The 18,192-nt window shown below is 43.1% G+C and overlaps 1 protein-coding gene across 1 annotated transcript in view; it reads right to left on the minus strand.

The window, feature by feature from the left end:
- The window catches only part of LOC115315116 (lysosomal alpha-glucosidase-like), an 85,515-nt gene that overhangs the window by 54,481 nt on the left and 12,842 nt on the right, over positions 1-18,192 (minus strand). Inside the window, exons 2-5 of the mRNA XM_040221063.1 lie at positions 16,716-16,864; positions 15,352-15,517; positions 9,007-9,103; positions 1,075-1,313 (exon numbers count right to left, since the gene is read on the minus strand). Coding sequence (XP_040076997.1) covers positions 1,075-1,313; positions 9,007-9,103; positions 15,352-15,517; positions 16,716-16,864 — 651 coding nt within the window. The remainder of the gene's footprint in view (positions 1-1,074; positions 1,314-9,006; positions 9,104-15,351; positions 15,518-16,715; positions 16,865-18,192) is intronic.

The following is an 18,192-nucleotide window of genomic DNA, read 5'->3' on the forward strand; positions in this document are numbered from 1 at the left end:
AGGCCAGGGAAAGGGAGGGCATCAAGGGCGAGAGGAGCGTTGGACATCGCTGTCACAAAACAGTAGAGGATTACACCACTTTTACGCGTTCGCTCTCTCTCTCTCTCTCCGTGTCAGTACTCCTAAGATGGCAAAACTGCCGCCCCCCTCCTCCCCTCCTTTTATGTGAACAGTTGACTCTAAAGTGAGGAGTGCACTCGAGCACCAAGCCCAGACAAGTAAACCAAAAACCTATCGTCCGTACCCTCGAAGACGATGCTCTTAACCTCGCACAGGGCACTTTTCAGTCGTCCCTCTAGAGCGTGCTAGAATACAGTTGCGCACATAAAAGACAAGGAGATTTCGACTCCCTCGCACGAGGCTACATCGTCTCTTACCCGAGTTGTAAACCCACGAATCGAAGGGGCACCGTCCTACGTTTGATGCCGGTGCAGGTGGCGGGAGACGTCGAAAAAGTCGGAAAGGGCGAAACGGTGTAAAAAACCAAACCAAACACGAAAAGCTTTCTCGTTCCCGGGAAAAAAAACGAACAAACAAAAAAACGATAAAAGGCGACAGAGAGCCTACTCGGCGTCCTTTTGCTTGATCTTTGTGTCTCGTATATTTGTACATGCCTTGCCCGTTTTTCTAGTGGTTCGAATGACCGGTCATACAAAAGCTCCTGTTTTCGTTTCGGCTATTCTCCCTTTCCTGATATTTTCCATTTTGTTAAACTTGCTCTCTTTATGCCGCTGAATGTTCTGCTCGTATTGCTCCAGCACCTGTATTACGCTCATATTTTAAAATGTAACGACTAATTAATGTAATCCATTACCAATATTTTGTAACCAAATTACATTACAACTTACTTCCGAAAAACAGGAACGTGGCAATTACAAAATTACTTAACAAAGTAACGAAGTACAAGTAATCTGTTACTTATAACAGATTGCTTTTTAGCTCGGGGTCTATAGCATTTTCCAAACTGAGTTGTTCTGATAACGTTGATAAGCACTAATCACCCGTTACAAAGGGAATGGCCAACACAATCCAGTCCAATGTACTCAAATATAGAGGCAGTGACCGTACGCTCACCAATGGTATTCCAGCCTGGATGTTCTTCTCCATGATGAAGCGCGTCCTGTTCAGCGACCCGTAGTCAAAACGACACAAGTGGAAGCCCAGGCCCCAATAAGGGGGCATGGCGGGAAAGCCGACCACGTGCTGAAGCTGCTGAACCACCTTGGTTGGGGATGGGCCTACGAAGACGAACATGTCCAGGATGCCACCGATGGCGCGGAAGGTGGCTGCCGGAGTCGGTTGCAGGAAAACCTCTGCGAAGAGCAACAAGGTTAAGCGTAAGGCGAGGATAAATAAAACGAGACATATATGCGGTAGTATTTCGATGTATCGCCCAAACAGTTATAAGCCTCCTGCGATGAAGTTTGGAGAAAACCCTGGCGCCCTCATTTTGGGTAGTACAAGCTCACCTGATTGGGCCTCCCACTACTTGTAGCGCCTTCGCTGAGTTTTCGTTTTTCTGTGTAGTCTAAAGAACAGAAAACTACCTTTCGCATTCCGAAATCGGAAATATTTAACGCCGTAAGACAATCCAACGTTCCAGATTCAGGCCACCACCACTAGGGTACGCGTCTGTTATTTTTGTGCAGTGACGTCAGAATATCTGACGTCCGGACGCTTTGATTTTTTTTTTAATTTTTAATTCTTAGCCACTTAGCTTTGACCTGTACTTCGACGGTGTTCAAATTCTTATTGTTTCTTTGTATTTTCCCCGTGATAGCGTTCCGCACAAGAAAAAACACTTTTTTTGCAGTGTGAAAATTTGACACGCTCAAGTTTGTACTACCGAAAACAAGTCCTAACAGGCATCTTTCACAGCGCCCTGTAAGCAACGCAGAGGTCTATATGAAGAATTGCGTGTTTTATGAGGAACGTCGCGGAGGCGAACCCTACTCTGATTTTGCAGGCAACGATAAGTTGCCTTTTAATGTCGCCGAGTCCTCCTTTTAGACCGTTTCTTTTCTGGCCGTTGTTTGGTAAGTACTTCGCAGGAAGTGAAGTCTTGAGAAGCGACTAAATGTCGTCCTCCAGGCTCTTGTTTTTCTTCCTGTGTTGCGTCGTCTGATCTCTAAGCTTCGGTCGAGGTGTTTGGCAGTCGGCCAACTGTCTCCGACCTTGATACGCGTCACTCACGATTTGAAGCTTAAGTCAGAGTAAGCTTCAGTAAGAATTCAAGCCTGAATTAATAAACGACTTTTTATGAATGATTCATAAGTGTTTGGGAAGAGTGGCTCGTATCGAATAGCGCTGCTTCATGCATAGTGCAAAAAAGGCAGAATATACCGATACTGGTTCTATCTGCAATGTTGTCGCAGGGAATAAAACTACAAAGACTCTTAAGGCTGCTAACGTCTTGAAATCATTCGTATACGTAGCGTATACCTACAAGTTGCGCGACCCGCTGAGGCATGCCATTCGACCAGTGCGTAGGTTGCCCGGGCGGGCTCTGCGGCCGGCCGCCACGGCTGCTCTGCAAAGCCCGGCCACCCTCTCCCTCTTAGCGGCGGCCGGGCCGCTGCCCCGTGGAGGGGGCTCTCTATGTGGTGGCATTCCTTGAAACTGCGCCGCGCGGCAGCCAATGGGAGTTTATCGATCAATACGCTCGTGCGTACTACAGGCTTCACTACATGGGGACAGGGGAATTTAGGTGGCGTTTGGCGCGGCTTAATGAGCTGATAACGACGGTACTCTCCATGGCACAGTAATGCTTTCGCATTGAAAACTGTACAATTAAATTTGCACCACTCTGCAAACCCCTAAATGATTTTTAATAAACCCATTGAAAATATAAACATTTTGAAGGGATCTGTCAGGCAAACGTAGCGAAATTCAGCAAGTGACTTATGTTTTATTTTATAAATTTTAATATCTTTTTGAACGCATCCCATATTTGCTTTCAGTAGGGAAGTGTGTGCGAAAGGTGGTTTGAATTCTTAGCACTTAGTCAATATTCTTTTATAGCCAAAGAAAAAGCCAAGGCGTACCGTCTTTATTCTCGGTGTTGAAGCTAGGAATGATACTTGTCTATTTGATTTGAAGTTTGATTCGCGCAGCCATGATGTTTAATCTTTTATATACAGGTGTGCCAAGAGTGGTTTGAATCAAACAACGCAGCATCGTTCCATCACATTACAAGAAAAAGAGACGACACAATTGCTACCTTCTAGTGTTAAAGCTAAACTGGCACTGATGACTCTGGAATGACACACAAAGGGCAGAATTTTAAAATTTTTGGTATATGGTATTCATGACAAATATCTGTGATACATTGAAAAAGATTAACTGGGATATGAGATGAGGAAGGGGACATCTTGCGCCTGAGTTTTAACAGTAATAATTTTAAGACATGGTGTTTAGCAACGGATGTAACCCCAGAAAATATAATAAATAATAAAAAAAACACGTAGAAAGATACAAATATTTGGAGGTGCGACTTCATTAGTGAAGGATATATTTGAAGAAACTGGAAGGAAATATAATTAGGAGTGGCCGAATAAATTCAGCGACCACAGAGCTCAAGCGACTATGGAATTATGATAAATGGTGCGTGGTAAACGGTGGATTGTAAAAAGTGACGATGTCTGAATTTTGTTTTGGCAATTGTGTTGGCATGAGGTCAGAGGTTCAATTATGTCCGGACATTCGACAATGAAGCGTGAAAAGACTGCCACGGAAAACTTACGTAAACTCACATAGCTAGGTGGTGGACTTTGGCTGGTCGTCCTTTGAAAAACTAGTAAATTGAAGTTTGATCAAAAGAAGTTAACTGAAATGGGCAATGCAGGGTTGGCACGGAAAGTATACAGGCAGTTTTGCGTAAGGAATTAAGCGTATAAGGAGCGAATCAAACCTGAAAGGTAGCATTTAAATACCGACAAACTATAATATTGTTCATGGGACTGAACTATATTATAGTTTGGACGGAGGAAAAAAATAGTAGAAGAATCCGAAAGGAAAATGTGAAAGGGAAGAATATTTCAAGGCAATTCAGCACATTAGGGAGGAACGTATATTTTAAAATTCACGGGAAAGCTTTTTATTATCTGAGGCGAAAACGGGAGTCTGAAATGCAAAGACATATAGGGCAAAGTTTTAGTAGTAGACGCATATGTGTCGTACGGTACAGTGAAGGCGATTCGCTACAACATGTGGTTTTGAGGTACACGGGGCGTTGTCTTACCCTCTCGGAATAGGTAACTGATATAGCGGTAGCGCTAGGTTTTGCTGTAAAAAAAAAAAAGAAAATAAAAAAAATAAAAATAAAAAAGGAGATGAACAATTTAGGCTGCGTTTTTGCTATGCTTCTCTGCGGAACACGTTGAAATGCGATATCATGTGAAGGTTTCTTCTATGAAGTTGCCATTTCCCTGAATAAATGGGGGAAAATCTTGTTCCTTCACTCAGCTCTTGGTCGTAGCAGTTGGAAGCCTCCTTTGTTCCCGGTCAAGCGCTGGGCTCTTTTTTTCGGTGTCCGATCGGCATGGCGAACACGTTGAGTCCTAGTGGGCCGCCGCTTGTGTTCAGCGATATCCTCTTCATTCCACTCCTTCGTCTTGCGAGGCATTCTGGAGAAGACCAGAGCACCTCCAGCAAGCCCATGTCTTATACATCCATTTTCTGCGACTTCCGGTTTTCTCTCATCTGCCATCTCTTTGCCTAAATCATTTTCGGTTTTGGAATGAACGTGGTCTTGTTTATGGGATTTGACTATTATGTCAGAGTGCTTTTTCTGTTTTTGTGTTGCTGTGAATGGGTAGATTCCATGGAATGTGCTTAGGGATGCACTATCCCATTCTGACAAATTATGAACCAAATCTCGAAAGTAATTTTGTTTTGATTACCGCGTGATGAACATCGCCAGCATGACCATGGTACATGGACAGCGAATGGAGCTTGTCTTGTTGATTGAAGGCAGCCGCAACAATGAAACGTCGCTAGATATAAAGTGTGAAATGTCATGTGTGACTATTAGGATTTTATGGACGAAATGAGACGCGGAGTGTGGCAAGCCAAGAGGTGTTTATTAGTACATCAAAGGTATTTACTTCCTCAGCATATGAAGTTATGAACTAATAAAGACCTCATTGCCTTTTCAGTTCTTTTAATTGGACTTATTATTGAGGGGGTACTGTGCGCTTTGTAATCCCAGACATTTCTAAATTACGACAAAAATATACTGTTCCAAAGTAACTAACCCTTCAACGCCCACGCAGTATACGTAGTCAGACCGGCCCGTGTTCCCGATAAACCCGAACAGCCTACGTCTTGCTATCTCTTTGTCCTGCAGCTATGCGACCTGGCAACTAAATCCGTTTTTTTTTTCTTGGCTGGCACACAGCAGCGTGTTACACACTGAGCAGGCTTGATGACGTTACGTCGAGACACTACCGGGGCATTCCTGCTTCCAATCTCGCGTGACAGACGAATCACTAAATTCGTTGCCGTCTTGCCCTGCTTCATGCGAAACACTGATAAAGACCTGCTGACGTAGCAGCGTTTGACTAAATTAAAGGAAATTACGTCGAGTTACAGCTGCCAGACGCCGGGACGTCCCTGCTGCTAAAATAAATTTCGACGTGGCAATTAACTCGAGGAGCAGCCTTGCGCCCGATATACGATGCAGGCATGTCCCGGAAACTCTCTCTCGTAGCTTGTCGTAGCACCGACAAGCGCAACTCTATGAATGGCGTGATTGCTCGCAGTCGTGTCGATGCATCTCCTCACAGAGTGCTACGTCGGCTCGGGTCAGGTCACTTACGGGTCAAAATTAACAGTTGGGCTAGTTGGCTACACATTGTATAAAAATTCAAAAGCGCAAACACCAAGGAAAATAAGAGGGGACAGGACAGAGCGCTCTGTCCTGTCCCCTCTTCTTTTCCTTGGTGTTTGCGCTTTTGAATTTTTACACTTACGGGTGCAAACGCCGCTCTTTCTTCAACATTCCTGAACTCGTTAGATCGAACATTTCAATTGGGACGATGAGCGTCGACACATTGATGTTTCCACGTAAGGAGCTCGATCATTCAGAGGCAATCTAGAATAGTACGCGCTCGTCATTGCGCAAGCCCCGTAGGAAAACGCACACAACACCAGTCAATCGGAAATGAATATGGCACGGGGAAGTAGCCATCTTGTTTGTTGTTGTTTACCTTCTAAATAGATGCGTATCGTAGACTGGCTAAATAAATGATTGGGCATACCCCCTGCATCAGGTGGTAGCTTTCGCTACGTAGCTTAAAATAATTTTCACCTTCCCTTTTCAATATGGCTATAAATTTTGTCTCTTCTTGAATTATACATCATACCCATTTTGCGTATATTCACGCCTTTCTCCACCAATCTTCTTTTTACCTTTTTCGGACCCTAAATCTTTCTTCCCCCGTTCTTTTCTCGTCTTCAGAAAAACTCGGCGCTCCAGCCCAATCCTTTTACCCCTTCAGAGATGGTAAAACAAAGCCCAAGCAGTCAAAATCATAGGTTGTAGCGTCTCGTTATTGCCACGCCATAGCCACATACATGTCTATCTCTTGAAACTTTGCCATATATATTCTTTTCCTTAGGATTCCCGTTGTCGCCTCGAAGAGTCAAGAGCCCTCCTGAATTATCAAACACCTCTTTCTTTTTTTTTAACCTTTTTTTGTGACCCGTACATTGCTTAAGCTGATTTGTCGCACAATTCCCCCTCCCATATTTTGTTTTCCGATTTTTTTCCCTCTCTTTCCCACTCAACTAGTTTGCTCAAGCCCATCACTAATGTGTAGGCAACTTAATGTCGGGTTTGTGTTTTGTACGTTCGTTTTGTGATTTATATTTTGTTATATATATTGCGTTTATATTTTTATTGCCCATCCCGTATCCGTTATTCAAGTTAACTTTTGCACAAAATTGAGCTAATTGCCTGATTGCCTCTCTGCTCTCAATGAACAACCTGCCCATGTCTTCTGGGATCCCGCATTTGCTGAGCTCTCACTCGGTGCTACCCAGCCCATATCCCCCTGTCGAATTCCTATTTTTGACTGAACCTCGAACCTCAAGCATAGTACACCCACTTCCGTACAACAGTCCAGGTATCATCACTCCTTTCCACGTGGTCCTGACCAGTTCATATTCATTAGAGTGCCACGGCACCTTGATTTCTATAATTGCTGCATTTATTGTTTTTTTTTCTCTAAATCTATTTCATTCATGTACGTCTAGACATTTTCTTCTATCCTTTTGTTCTATACTCTACACGTGTGTGTTTTCCTATGTGGCATACTACAATTCCTTGTATTTTCGGGGTTTCACTCCCTTTTATCATTGAACGCCGTTACTCCACACTTGTAACTACTAAATCTCATGCCCAAGATGTTGCGTTCCTCTTAACATACCACAGTTAGTTTATGCAATGCATTTTTAGATATTTGCTTTGAGAACTATGTGCTATGACCCCTTTTGAAAGTGTGCCTCTGTTGGAAGTTGTGTAATCCCTGCTGACGGATGTACACATGCGCGAGCTCCTTCAGTTCGATTGCGCCTCAGCTTCACGTACACTTTTACAGCGTGAAAACATGTGCCAGCTTACCCGCTGGCGCCACTTGTCGTTCCGCGGTGTTGGTTGACGGAAGAAATTTGATCGCATCTCATACCTTTATTTACAACCCTTCCTGTAGACTTCGACAGAGAAAACCTCCCTGTAGCCGCAATGGCTGAGCGAGGGGCTCCCAAACTTGGGGTTCTGTTTTCCTTTCCCGTTAGAGACCTTCGGAGTTTTGTTCTGTCGGGTCAGTTTCAATTCTCCACTATCCGGCGCGTACTCATTTATTTCGCGTACAGAGCAGAATTTTCACGGGGTGCTGGCGACAGAAGCGCTATCCCATTTAATACAGCACTAACAATAATAACGCAATAGATTTAAGACGGATGTAATAACACGTGCCTGTTTGGTTCACCCTGCGGATGAATCAAATAAGCACCTATATATAAGAAGAAACTTATATAGAATCCTCGGATTGCCTGCTTACGCTTTGTTGAGATACTTTGCTTCTAAAATTTTTACAAGCTCATATGTCATAAAGAGACACACTTTCATGATTCAGATTCATAAAGGTTTAGTGTCTGTCATCAATATTGTAAATCACACTATATGATGTCTCCAAACCAGTTTAACTGAATACGGCACGGACGGCATGAAGGGAACCTTCATGGCGTTCTTTCACTGGAAGCAGTTTTTATTTCCCCATATTTTTGTTGTTTATTCCAAGAAACAGATTTGTTAAACTAAAATCACGGGAGCACGTATTTGCCACTTTATTACCAAAAAGAATATTCTTTAGCGACTACACTAAGTAAAAGCGTGTGGTGACATTTCTTTAAGGTGTCAGAGCCTGCCACTGTGTCCGTCTCTAAGATATAGAGCGACAATTTACGGGGTGATTTATATTATTCTGTTTTCTTATATGTAAGGTCCTAAAGATAATATTCTGGACTGTATGCGTTGGAAATTTACACGAAGAAGCATCAGTGTGGCGGAATACAGTAGTTTGTTGCATTTCAGCGTTCTATTTTTAGTACAGACGCAGAATAGTAGCATCCCTGTTCTGGGTAGCCAACTGATATTTCTTTAAACGTAAATGAAAAACACTAAAATGTATTGTAACTTTTATTTTGACTTAGTTGTAAAAGTTCCACAAAAACAAAAACAAAAAACGCCGATAGTTTTGAAATAACTTGCAGCTTTCACAGAAATGCTTTCTGAGTGACCTAAGAAGGTCATTACCCATAAACAAACTTTAAAATTATTTGCCACTTTAATCTCACACGCTGAATAAATTACAACAAACGTTAGAGACATGACTAGAAATTTCTAAAGCGATTCTGTATACCATTCTGAGAAACGTATTTCGGACAAATAAATAATGATGTTGTGAAATCGGGCCCCTCTTTCAACCGGGTTAGACGCCTTACCCATCGCGTTGCTGTTGTGCAGGAAAACGCCGTGGCCCTTGCCGTCCTGCTCAAGTCCAAAATAAACCGGATGCGTCCCGTAGAGGTTTTCGTTTTCCTAGAAGAAAAACTTTCAAGTGAAAAACAGGTCTTCGTTTAATATAAACGATTAAGTTGTTCTTGAGCATCTTAATCTGCAGAAACGTTTGTAAATATTTCATGACTCTTTGGTAAAATCAGTCTTCAGAATGTTTTTATTAGAATCATTAATTTGGAAGAGCGTATGATTATTACGGTCAGTTGCACAATAAACTGATAGTAGCTAAAGATTTATGAACAAGATACTGTTTTTAGGAGTCGCGAAATTTTAAATTTTGAAGACTCATTATTTGCAGCTCAAACGAAACTAGGCAAGCGAAAACGTCGGATCCAGGTTTTACTTTCGTAAAATACCAGATCGGAATACATTTTTGAAGGTACCGAAATACAAAATGCGCATTAGTTTTTTTTTCTTCCCTCCCCTGAGCAGCAGTCGAAAAAGAAAGTAAGGAAAACGACAAATGTACGAAAGATGTAAGAACTTGGTTAAATATGTATGAATTTTGAGAACGACCTTAGGTTGTACCATGCTGACGCAGTTGAAAAATAAAAAAAAATAAAAACTTATGAAACAAGCTCTAACATGAACAACAATGCAAAGAAAATTCAATGATTACCTCTTTCGATTCGGTTCCTTCTTCTAACTGGGTTCTATTCTTTTGCTTTCGCTGTTTAATCCTCTTTCTAGAGCTTCAACTGTATGCTTTCCAATTATTTCGGAAGGCAGGCTGAAGTTATGCGATGTTCAGTTGTCATCTACTGTTGACGTCAAGGTGCGTATGGTGACGTTCGAATGCGAGAGCCATACGCCGGGCGCCGTCGCTCCACGTTCTAACGCGTTTAACGAGTGCAGTGGAGACAAAGGCGGCTAACTTTAGGTTTGCTCACTAATCATTCCATCAAGAGCTCAGCATTCTGACGCGCCCGCGTGGTCTTGACTCCTCCCCTCTCTCATTTTCTTGGAGCATACCGCGTGTACACATTTAATGATTGAGATGCTGATATCTGGTCTACGACGCCAAGACTCTAGGTGGCCATGCTTCTATTCAATTTACAAAGAAATATGTACTGAATGCGCAGCTGGTGCTTCTGTCCAATTGGTGTTTTGCATTGAAATGACGTCAGACAAGACTGAGTGATTACTTGACTGGGCGTTTAAAAAAGGTTTCTCTTGACAACAACAGTGTCCATAGAGTGACCCTAGATAGTTCTTTAAAACTCTATAACTAGCCTGAAAAATCGCCTGCCCTATGACACGGACTTGCATGGTAAACTTCCCAATGACTCACAATCCAAAAGAAATATGCTGCGAGCAAGGCACGTATCCGGAATTCTGGTTCGGTTTTAATTTACTTCTTCCTTATTTTTAAAGTCTGCTTAGATCATAACACACGGAAAAAGACTATACAATTGTCTTGATCTTATACAATCGTCTTAAATTTGGAGTTTATAGGAGTTCATCGGGAATATTGTATTGCGGCTGAGCTCGGCACACTTTTAACAACATTTAATCTCATTTTTTGTTTTGTTTTTAATTTTTTGATCAAGAATATTTTTAGTATGGCGCTGTTTAACTGACAAATTAAGGTTCTGCTGACTCGTCAAGCTGCGCTGCTGCATCTTTGTTTCCACAGGTCCTTTCTCTGTTCTTGTAAGAGGTGAAGATACAACTGATTTGATTTCATTTCATTTGACATGTATTGTGTTGTTGTGCAAGGTATCATTGGCTAGGATGTGATTAGCTTTGCTATAATTTTCGAGAATTCTTTAAGCTGCTTTCATCTTGTCGAGCGCGGTTTGGACCACCACACACAGATAGTGTCCATCTAATTCATAACACATCCTGTGCCTTTCCAAGTTTGCTAGTATAATCAAGACAAGCCTAAAGCTTTAATTGCGTTCCAGGTAGTCGCTCATGTTCGGGACTGGCCTTGTCTCGGCCGCTTCGTCCTTCAGGTCTTTTCGTTGAAAGTGTTCCCGCGTTTGCTCGGTGTTAACCTTTCTCATGGAAGTCATGAGGATACCTTGAGTGTATTAATTTCACCTGTACGTATCAGTTTTATACTGCCAAATTTAATTCGTTTTACCTTTGCAATGCTTCTTTTCTTTCGTCATTTCCCCGGTTCAAGCACTTTACCCGCGCTCCGGTATTATTTTTTTCCTGCAATCTCTCTGAATGTTGTCTATGAGCAAGTACTGTCAACATTGGGTATTACACAAGATGAATTGTTTGCGCTCGAAACTGTATAAAAATATATCGTAGCTCGCTCGATAAAACATAGAGCTACAGATCCTTGGATATCCGGTCGAATGACACCAAGTACCAACTGGTGAATTACTTTATGGCCATTAAATTCTGACCATGTATAATTTATATGCCCTTGAGTAGTGTGTTGACGTCAGCGTAACGGCCCAACCTTTCGCTTTTTGATGGAATAAGCCTTATAGACACTATTCAAAATATCCCAGCGAGGTAGGGAACTTTCCATTTTAAGTCCCCGCAGACTTCCAGACCAAACCGAACTCAAGCAATCCCCATCAAAATGAGGCACCTGGGTTATTTCACTCCGAACGACCCAGCCTTAAATTTGTCAATTGCGGAATCTGCAGTAAAACATCGTAAGCGTTGTTGGCAAAATAAAGAAGTCTGTTTGAACATATCATTATGCTATGAAGTTTTACTTCCTTGGTGGAGCCTTGAATATCATAAAAAATCGATCCTCTGTCGAATTGTATGCCACAGGGCCAACAAATAGGCTTTAGGTACAAAACTGTATCCCACGGTACATTCGTTTATTATTTGTAAAGCAAGAATATTAATTAAACACCGTTTCAGTGGGTTAATTCGCCCCTCTAACTGTCCAAATAATATTTGCTGTCACTTTGCAAGTGTTCGCGGGAAAGCAGCGAATTAAAAAGAGCTTAATATGAATATATTCGTTATTTATTTCTTTTTCAATGCTAAGGGTGTGAAGCCTAAAAACGATTCTGCTTGTATCACTTCAAAAACTACTAATAAATTGTTTCGTTATAAACTTAGTTTCCGTCTTCTCTGAGAGTAATCGCCAATATCTTAGATATCTCAAGATAGGCAATGTTCAGTACGAAAAATGTGAAAGGTGGGCGGTCTAGAAATATTTCCCCTATTTTTGTATATAGTTTAGAACCCACATAAAAATTTTAAAAAAGTTCCAAAAAGTTTTATTTCTTTAAACTTTCACCTTAGGCCAACGCACGCTTCTGCCTCCAGCCATGGATGGGTGCAGGAAGCATATCAAGCGTGCGATGCTGTGGAACAACAAATCTAAATTACTCTATTGCTGCGCATGCCTTTAGATCTACAGGAAAACAAGTGAGGCAATAGAAATATATTTCTTATTTGATAATATGACTCTTAAACTTCCTACCAAGTGTAGCTGAGTGAACCATTGTGGTAGCAATAAATACATCATGTAGAAATAAAAACAAAAATGTGAGAAACAAGAAATAGCACGTGAGCTCTAACACTATGTTTTGGGGTATTATCTGTACATTGTTTAATTTTCTTAGTGTAAATGAAAAAATAAATAAGTAAATCACGCACTCAAACCGACGCGTCCTAGTGAATTTTATTTGAATTTCTGATATTTTTTCTATATGTTTCGTCAAGACCCGAATTCCGGAATTACTGAACGAAAGTCCGACTCTCAAATATTGTCAGGTATAAGAAGAGCTCCCGATGTTTACTCCCAGATTTTTAAAGAATATAAAGCAGGAACACGAAGACACTAGAAACACCCCATTGAAATTTTGACAAGGAACTAAATCCGGATTTGCAAAAGTGCAGAATAAATTTTAACCAGAAATGCGTGAAAACTATGCAGAGAAAAGTTAGAAATCTTAAGCACTGACGCGCAAAGCCTATTTTAATACGATCTGCCGGGCAGAATACACAATAAAAAAAGCATGACGAGAAGAGACAATGAATAAGGGGATGACTACGCCATGGTGGTGCATAATAGCGTCGGGAGGCACTAAAGACAGTAAAGGCCCGTTCACACTTTTGCGACCTCTTAAAACTTGGTGGCTTAAAACCTCTTACAACAGGAGGACACACTGGCGCCATGTATTGGGTAGCAGTGTAAACTTTTCGGTCCGGCATATTTTCTATTTCTCTCGCGCATTATCCTTTCTTTCTTTGCTCGAAAAACTTTTGTCAACGTTATGAACGAGCATTTCTTATAGCTATTACGCGCATTTGACCTCGGAAATCCCGCAAAACCTTCGCTCTTGTGAAATGCAGTACCGGGGTCACCGCATAGATGGCGCCAGAATGCCAGTGTGCTCCCTCGTCCTAAGAAATTTTAAGAGGTTTTAACAAGTCTCGTCTCTCTGGGTTGTACTCGGTGGCAAGAGTGTGAACGGGCCTTAAGAACTTGAGTGGGATCAAACCCGGGAGAGCGGAATGACGGCCCGACGCGGTAAGCGCTGCGTTCCACCGCAAACAGCATGAGAAGCATAAACCTTGCATGTGACCCTGAGTACGGTCGCTCGGTGCGACTCACTGATGAATGTCGCGTAAAATTCCTTCAGGAAACATTATGCAAGGCACTATAATGAATCTACCCTGCTGAAGGAGTTGCGCATAGTCCTGGCCTGCTTAATCAAGGCTTATATTTTTATGGTTCAACCTTGGTGAAAATGATACCGCGATCTGTTTCAAGATTTACTATACAAAGTGATAAGAAGATAAGAAGTTCGAGCAAATTTAGAACCACCTACTTTTTTAGGCTCTCTCTTTGTGCCGAAGCGATATCAACGCCCATGAAGACTCCATGTCTGGAGGTACTTTGAGAAATGCGCCCTCATTTATTTTATGACAAAAAAGGGATTTCTTCATTGAAATGCTTGCAGGGTACCGTCGTCTGGAGATAGATGGCGCAAGTGGGCGATGTCCCTCAGAGCCGTGAATTGGGAGAGTTTGGACATAGATTGGTTTGGATAGGCGAGCATCTCGCTGCATACCACAGGCAGCAAAACAGCCACTAGCCGTGATCCTGAACTCCAAAAATGCCACTCGACTAATTGAAGCCGTTTTAACGTCGCTCGAGTAAGATTTTTGGTGACTGAAAACTTGGCGCATGTGAGGTTTTCGTCAACTCTATATTTAACGGCAGAACAAACGAACGTACGGTCAAAACCAGGGCCAAGTTGCTAGAAACCGTGTCTCTGCTGACACTGGGGTAAAGAAAGCACTGCCAAAGCCAGCGCACGAACGGAGCTGCACCGTCTCAACTGGAGCGGAGCAAACCGCGTCTCAAGACACTTGCGCGCCGCACCGTTTTCACTGTTTTAATATTAATGAAAATACTAATATTAATATCTTTATTTGGCTCTGGCGAGCCGCGGCACCGCGGAAAGGCAACAGCCCGTATCATGGAGGCTCACGGTGCCGCGTCTAATCAACATGATAATGCGATAAGTCTATACATGCAAGATGACGACGAGATGGGTTGTAGCTATTGCGAAGGATGTCAGTCCGATTTGACGATCTCGACACTCCGTTGAGGCGGGTCAGCAGGAGGTCAAGGGGATCTGCAGCTTGCCGTTTGATCGGTGCACGGTAGCACAAAGGATCCCGAGGAGCATGATGGTGTTGTCGCTCAACGGGGGCCAAGCACCAGGCTCCAAGGGGGTAGCCCAGTCATAGTAGAAAGCTGCTGTTTCCGAGGTACCGAGGCCCAGGGCTTAGATTTAGGCACCACCGACGCCCAGTGTGGCATTCTTGCAATGTCGTCGTCTTCCTGTTATCTCTTTCCTCTCAGCCATTCTCAGCTGAGACGCTGTTCCAACAAGCCGGCCGAGAGCGAAATGTCACCGAGAAACCGAGATTGTACGCTTCTATTTCAAGGTTTAAGTATCGTTTCCAATATTGTGACGTCCCGGTCTGCCGATTGGCCGTTGCTGCGTCACACATTTAGTGTAAGTTCTAAGTACGGGAGGAGTATTCGGCGCTAGCGGCGGCCTTTGTTTCGCCCATTGGCCAAACTCCCCCGATATACGGCTCTGATGTTACTAAAATTTGCGAATGGTTGGAAAGTGCTTCCGCCAGACACAGAGTATACAAAAGGCTATGGCTAGGCCCGCGCGTTTTTGCTACTGTGCGATGTTTATCGAAATGTGAGATAAAGCATAGGAATGCACCGGTTAGGGGGCCGACGTTAGCTTAGAATAACGAACACGTTCTCTCTGAGCACCATAAAGACATATAACGTCTTCCGTTCGTACCACGGGCCCTCGGTCTCTGTTGAAAAACACGTGCCGAGTCCAGTTGGTGTCTCTGCGTAGGTGGCTCCACTGCTCGCCCAGGCCGAACACTGTGCTCGAAGGCATCGTTGTCGAAAGTTGGAGGAACTGGTCGGTGAACACCAGTCTCGATAGGTCTGTCTGGAAACTGAACCGCCGGGGGAATCTCTAATAACCACAGGGCAGACTTCATCCTAATACTATAATGGTGGAAAGTTGTGTGAGTTGGTGGTACATGGTAACGGTATAATAAATGGTGCCAAAAGATGAAGGACGGGAAGACCAAGTGCACACACTGAGCGTTGCAGTATACATATCGTTACCGCTAACCGTTAACTAACGCTAAATATCCGGGGTTGCGCGTAACTCGGCTACATGTGATGAAGCTCAGGAAAAGCCAGAAAATCCCGGTTTGAAGCTGTCCTCTCGTGAGGACAGCTTCAAATTTACAAAATGCGAATTTTATTTCCAACTTTACTGTATGTTGACTCGCAGCACAAGTGTCCGCGTGGCTGCTTTGTTCTTTCTGTGCCTACGTATACTTACTGACCAACCACGATTTCACAAACGCACTAAGCACGTGTTAAGGGCGGTTGTGCGTAAACAGCATGGCGTCTTCAAAGTTATTTCACATGTACTTAGGCTTTTTCCGGGGTTGCATGGGCACACTTTTTGAACATTTTAGTTATTTGTACTTGATGCACCGGGCCACTTGGCGGTACGTCGTACAACTAACGCGAGGTACAAAGAGAAAAGGCATTACACAGGAGGCATTGCGTGACATTGCAGCGTAGGCTTAGCGGCGTTTTGTTTTTCTCTCTGATATTTTTGCTTCGTCCACACAAACGTCAGGTCTTCCAGTAAAGCCCCATTACTGACAAGTCAAGTCAATTCTGACTTTTCACAGAACGTTCGCCGAACGCTGACGTTTCCCTCGTGTGTAATTTGAAACCTCCGTTGACATCCGATTTGTGATGGTAAAAGCGCCAGCACTACCGGTATTTTTTCTTTAGATTGTTTTTATCACGTTGACAATGACAGCGTAATGACCTCTGAAGTAAATTAATCAGCGTAATTTTATTCAAAATATCTATTATTGCAACAGGTCCAATAGCGACCACTCGACATTATCCAAATTCTGCGGTTGTAACAAGAAGCCCAATGCACTTTTTAAACGCATTTGGTTCTGGATGCAAATATTGGCGCTACTTTTTGACATTTACTGTAACAAGAAAGTCGCTCTCCTTCCGGCTCTTCGGCGAACGTGCGAAGGAGTAGAAAAAAAAGCGCCGTGGTACTGTTCTTACATGTGATGCAACAATTCGAATGGAGCAACGTTTTCTCACAGGACAATGTCCGGTGATTCAAGGCGATAGACCCGAATTTTTCCGTCGGCGTCGCTGAAGTTGACGCCGTACTCGCAGAGACCTGAGAAGGTTTGGTCGCGGATACTGGGCACCGGAGGAGAGAAGCGCTGAACCGACGGATCCAGGACCTGCAATGATACAATTAACACAACTCAAAACAAGAAAAAAAAAAGAAAAAAAACCAGGTTCGCCACAGTTTTAACACGCTGCGCGCGCAGCGCACTGAATTCTATATATAAATTTTTTTTTTACGATTTTCCTTGCCCTCCAACATCTGCCACGTGACAGTCAAGAAAGCCAGCCAGAGCGAAGGATACGGATTTGCTTGCCTACCCTTCCTCGCTCGCCTGTGTTGCGCCCGTCACATTCAGGGTCGCTTCCGCCATATGCTACAGTAAGTTATTTACAGCAAGTTCCCAGCATTTCTTTCGGCGGCGCAGAGGGCGCCGCAGCCTTTTGCGAAAGGTGTTTATCTGAAGACTGATTAGCCTACCCTTGTAATGTGGCAAAGCTGGTTGAATGCCGTAGGGACGTTTTTTGATCAGGGCAGAACGTCTACTTAAGTAGATATAACAGTAGGATTTTATCTCAGATTCATGATATTTCCGGATCTGGATGCGCCACTACCCTTGCTTTGCAAAATATGATCAATCCAACATGCCTTTTTGGATGTTAAATCCATAGGAGTATTTTATGCATAGGAGGACACCTCTCTCTGCATAAAATTACCGCAAATCAACTTCCGCTTGGCGTTCTTTCTTGATGGCGTGCCGGCGCACTATGGTTCGAGGCAACTTCAATTGGGAATTAAGAAAAAAATGAAGACAGTGTGTCCATGGCCTTGATGGGCGCTCGAGTTGGACGTGCTTTCGGCGGCAATAGGCGATATTCACTAAATCAGTGAATCATGAAAAAGTAGTGTCGTTGCTTTCTGTCTGCTAGTGGAACACAAAAAAATACTGACATACAGACGACATAAACCTCACAAGGTGATTGGCTAATGTGTCTGCGTTGCTATGGCAATCGCCATTTCATACCCTTCAAATCTTCAAATCTTCGAGAGGGTCGTTTTTCTTCAGTCACAAGAAGACCACCATAGAGCATCATGGTTCTGAAGGCAGTCTTCGCCAATATAAGCGCCTTTAGGAGTGTGGATGCACTGAACTAATCAATCATGTCCATCGCCACGGATCTGTTACAATTATATTGTTCTTCTTGCGTATTTCAAAGCGGTCAAACTATTTTTCAAAACGCCCAAGCACCGAAACCGAATGTAGTTTTGGTACCATTTGTCGTTCTGTTAGGAACGACAAATAATGCAGTGCGTACACTTGGGTGTGATTAGGTCAACTGGCGCCGTCGTCGTCTTTATTCGTGTTGCTCGTGCATCATTTTTATTGCTATATCATCTTTCCTCTCGTTTTCAATGATAATACAAAGAAAAAAACAAAATTAT

This window comes from Ixodes scapularis, unplaced genomic scaffold, assembly GCF_016920785.2.
Source record: "Ixodes scapularis isolate PalLabHiFi unplaced genomic scaffold, ASM1692078v2 PGA_scaffold7__128_contigs__length_106722199, whole genome shotgun sequence".
NCBI classification, from domain to species: Eukaryota; Metazoa; Arthropoda; class Arachnida; order Ixodida; family Ixodidae; genus Ixodes; species Ixodes scapularis.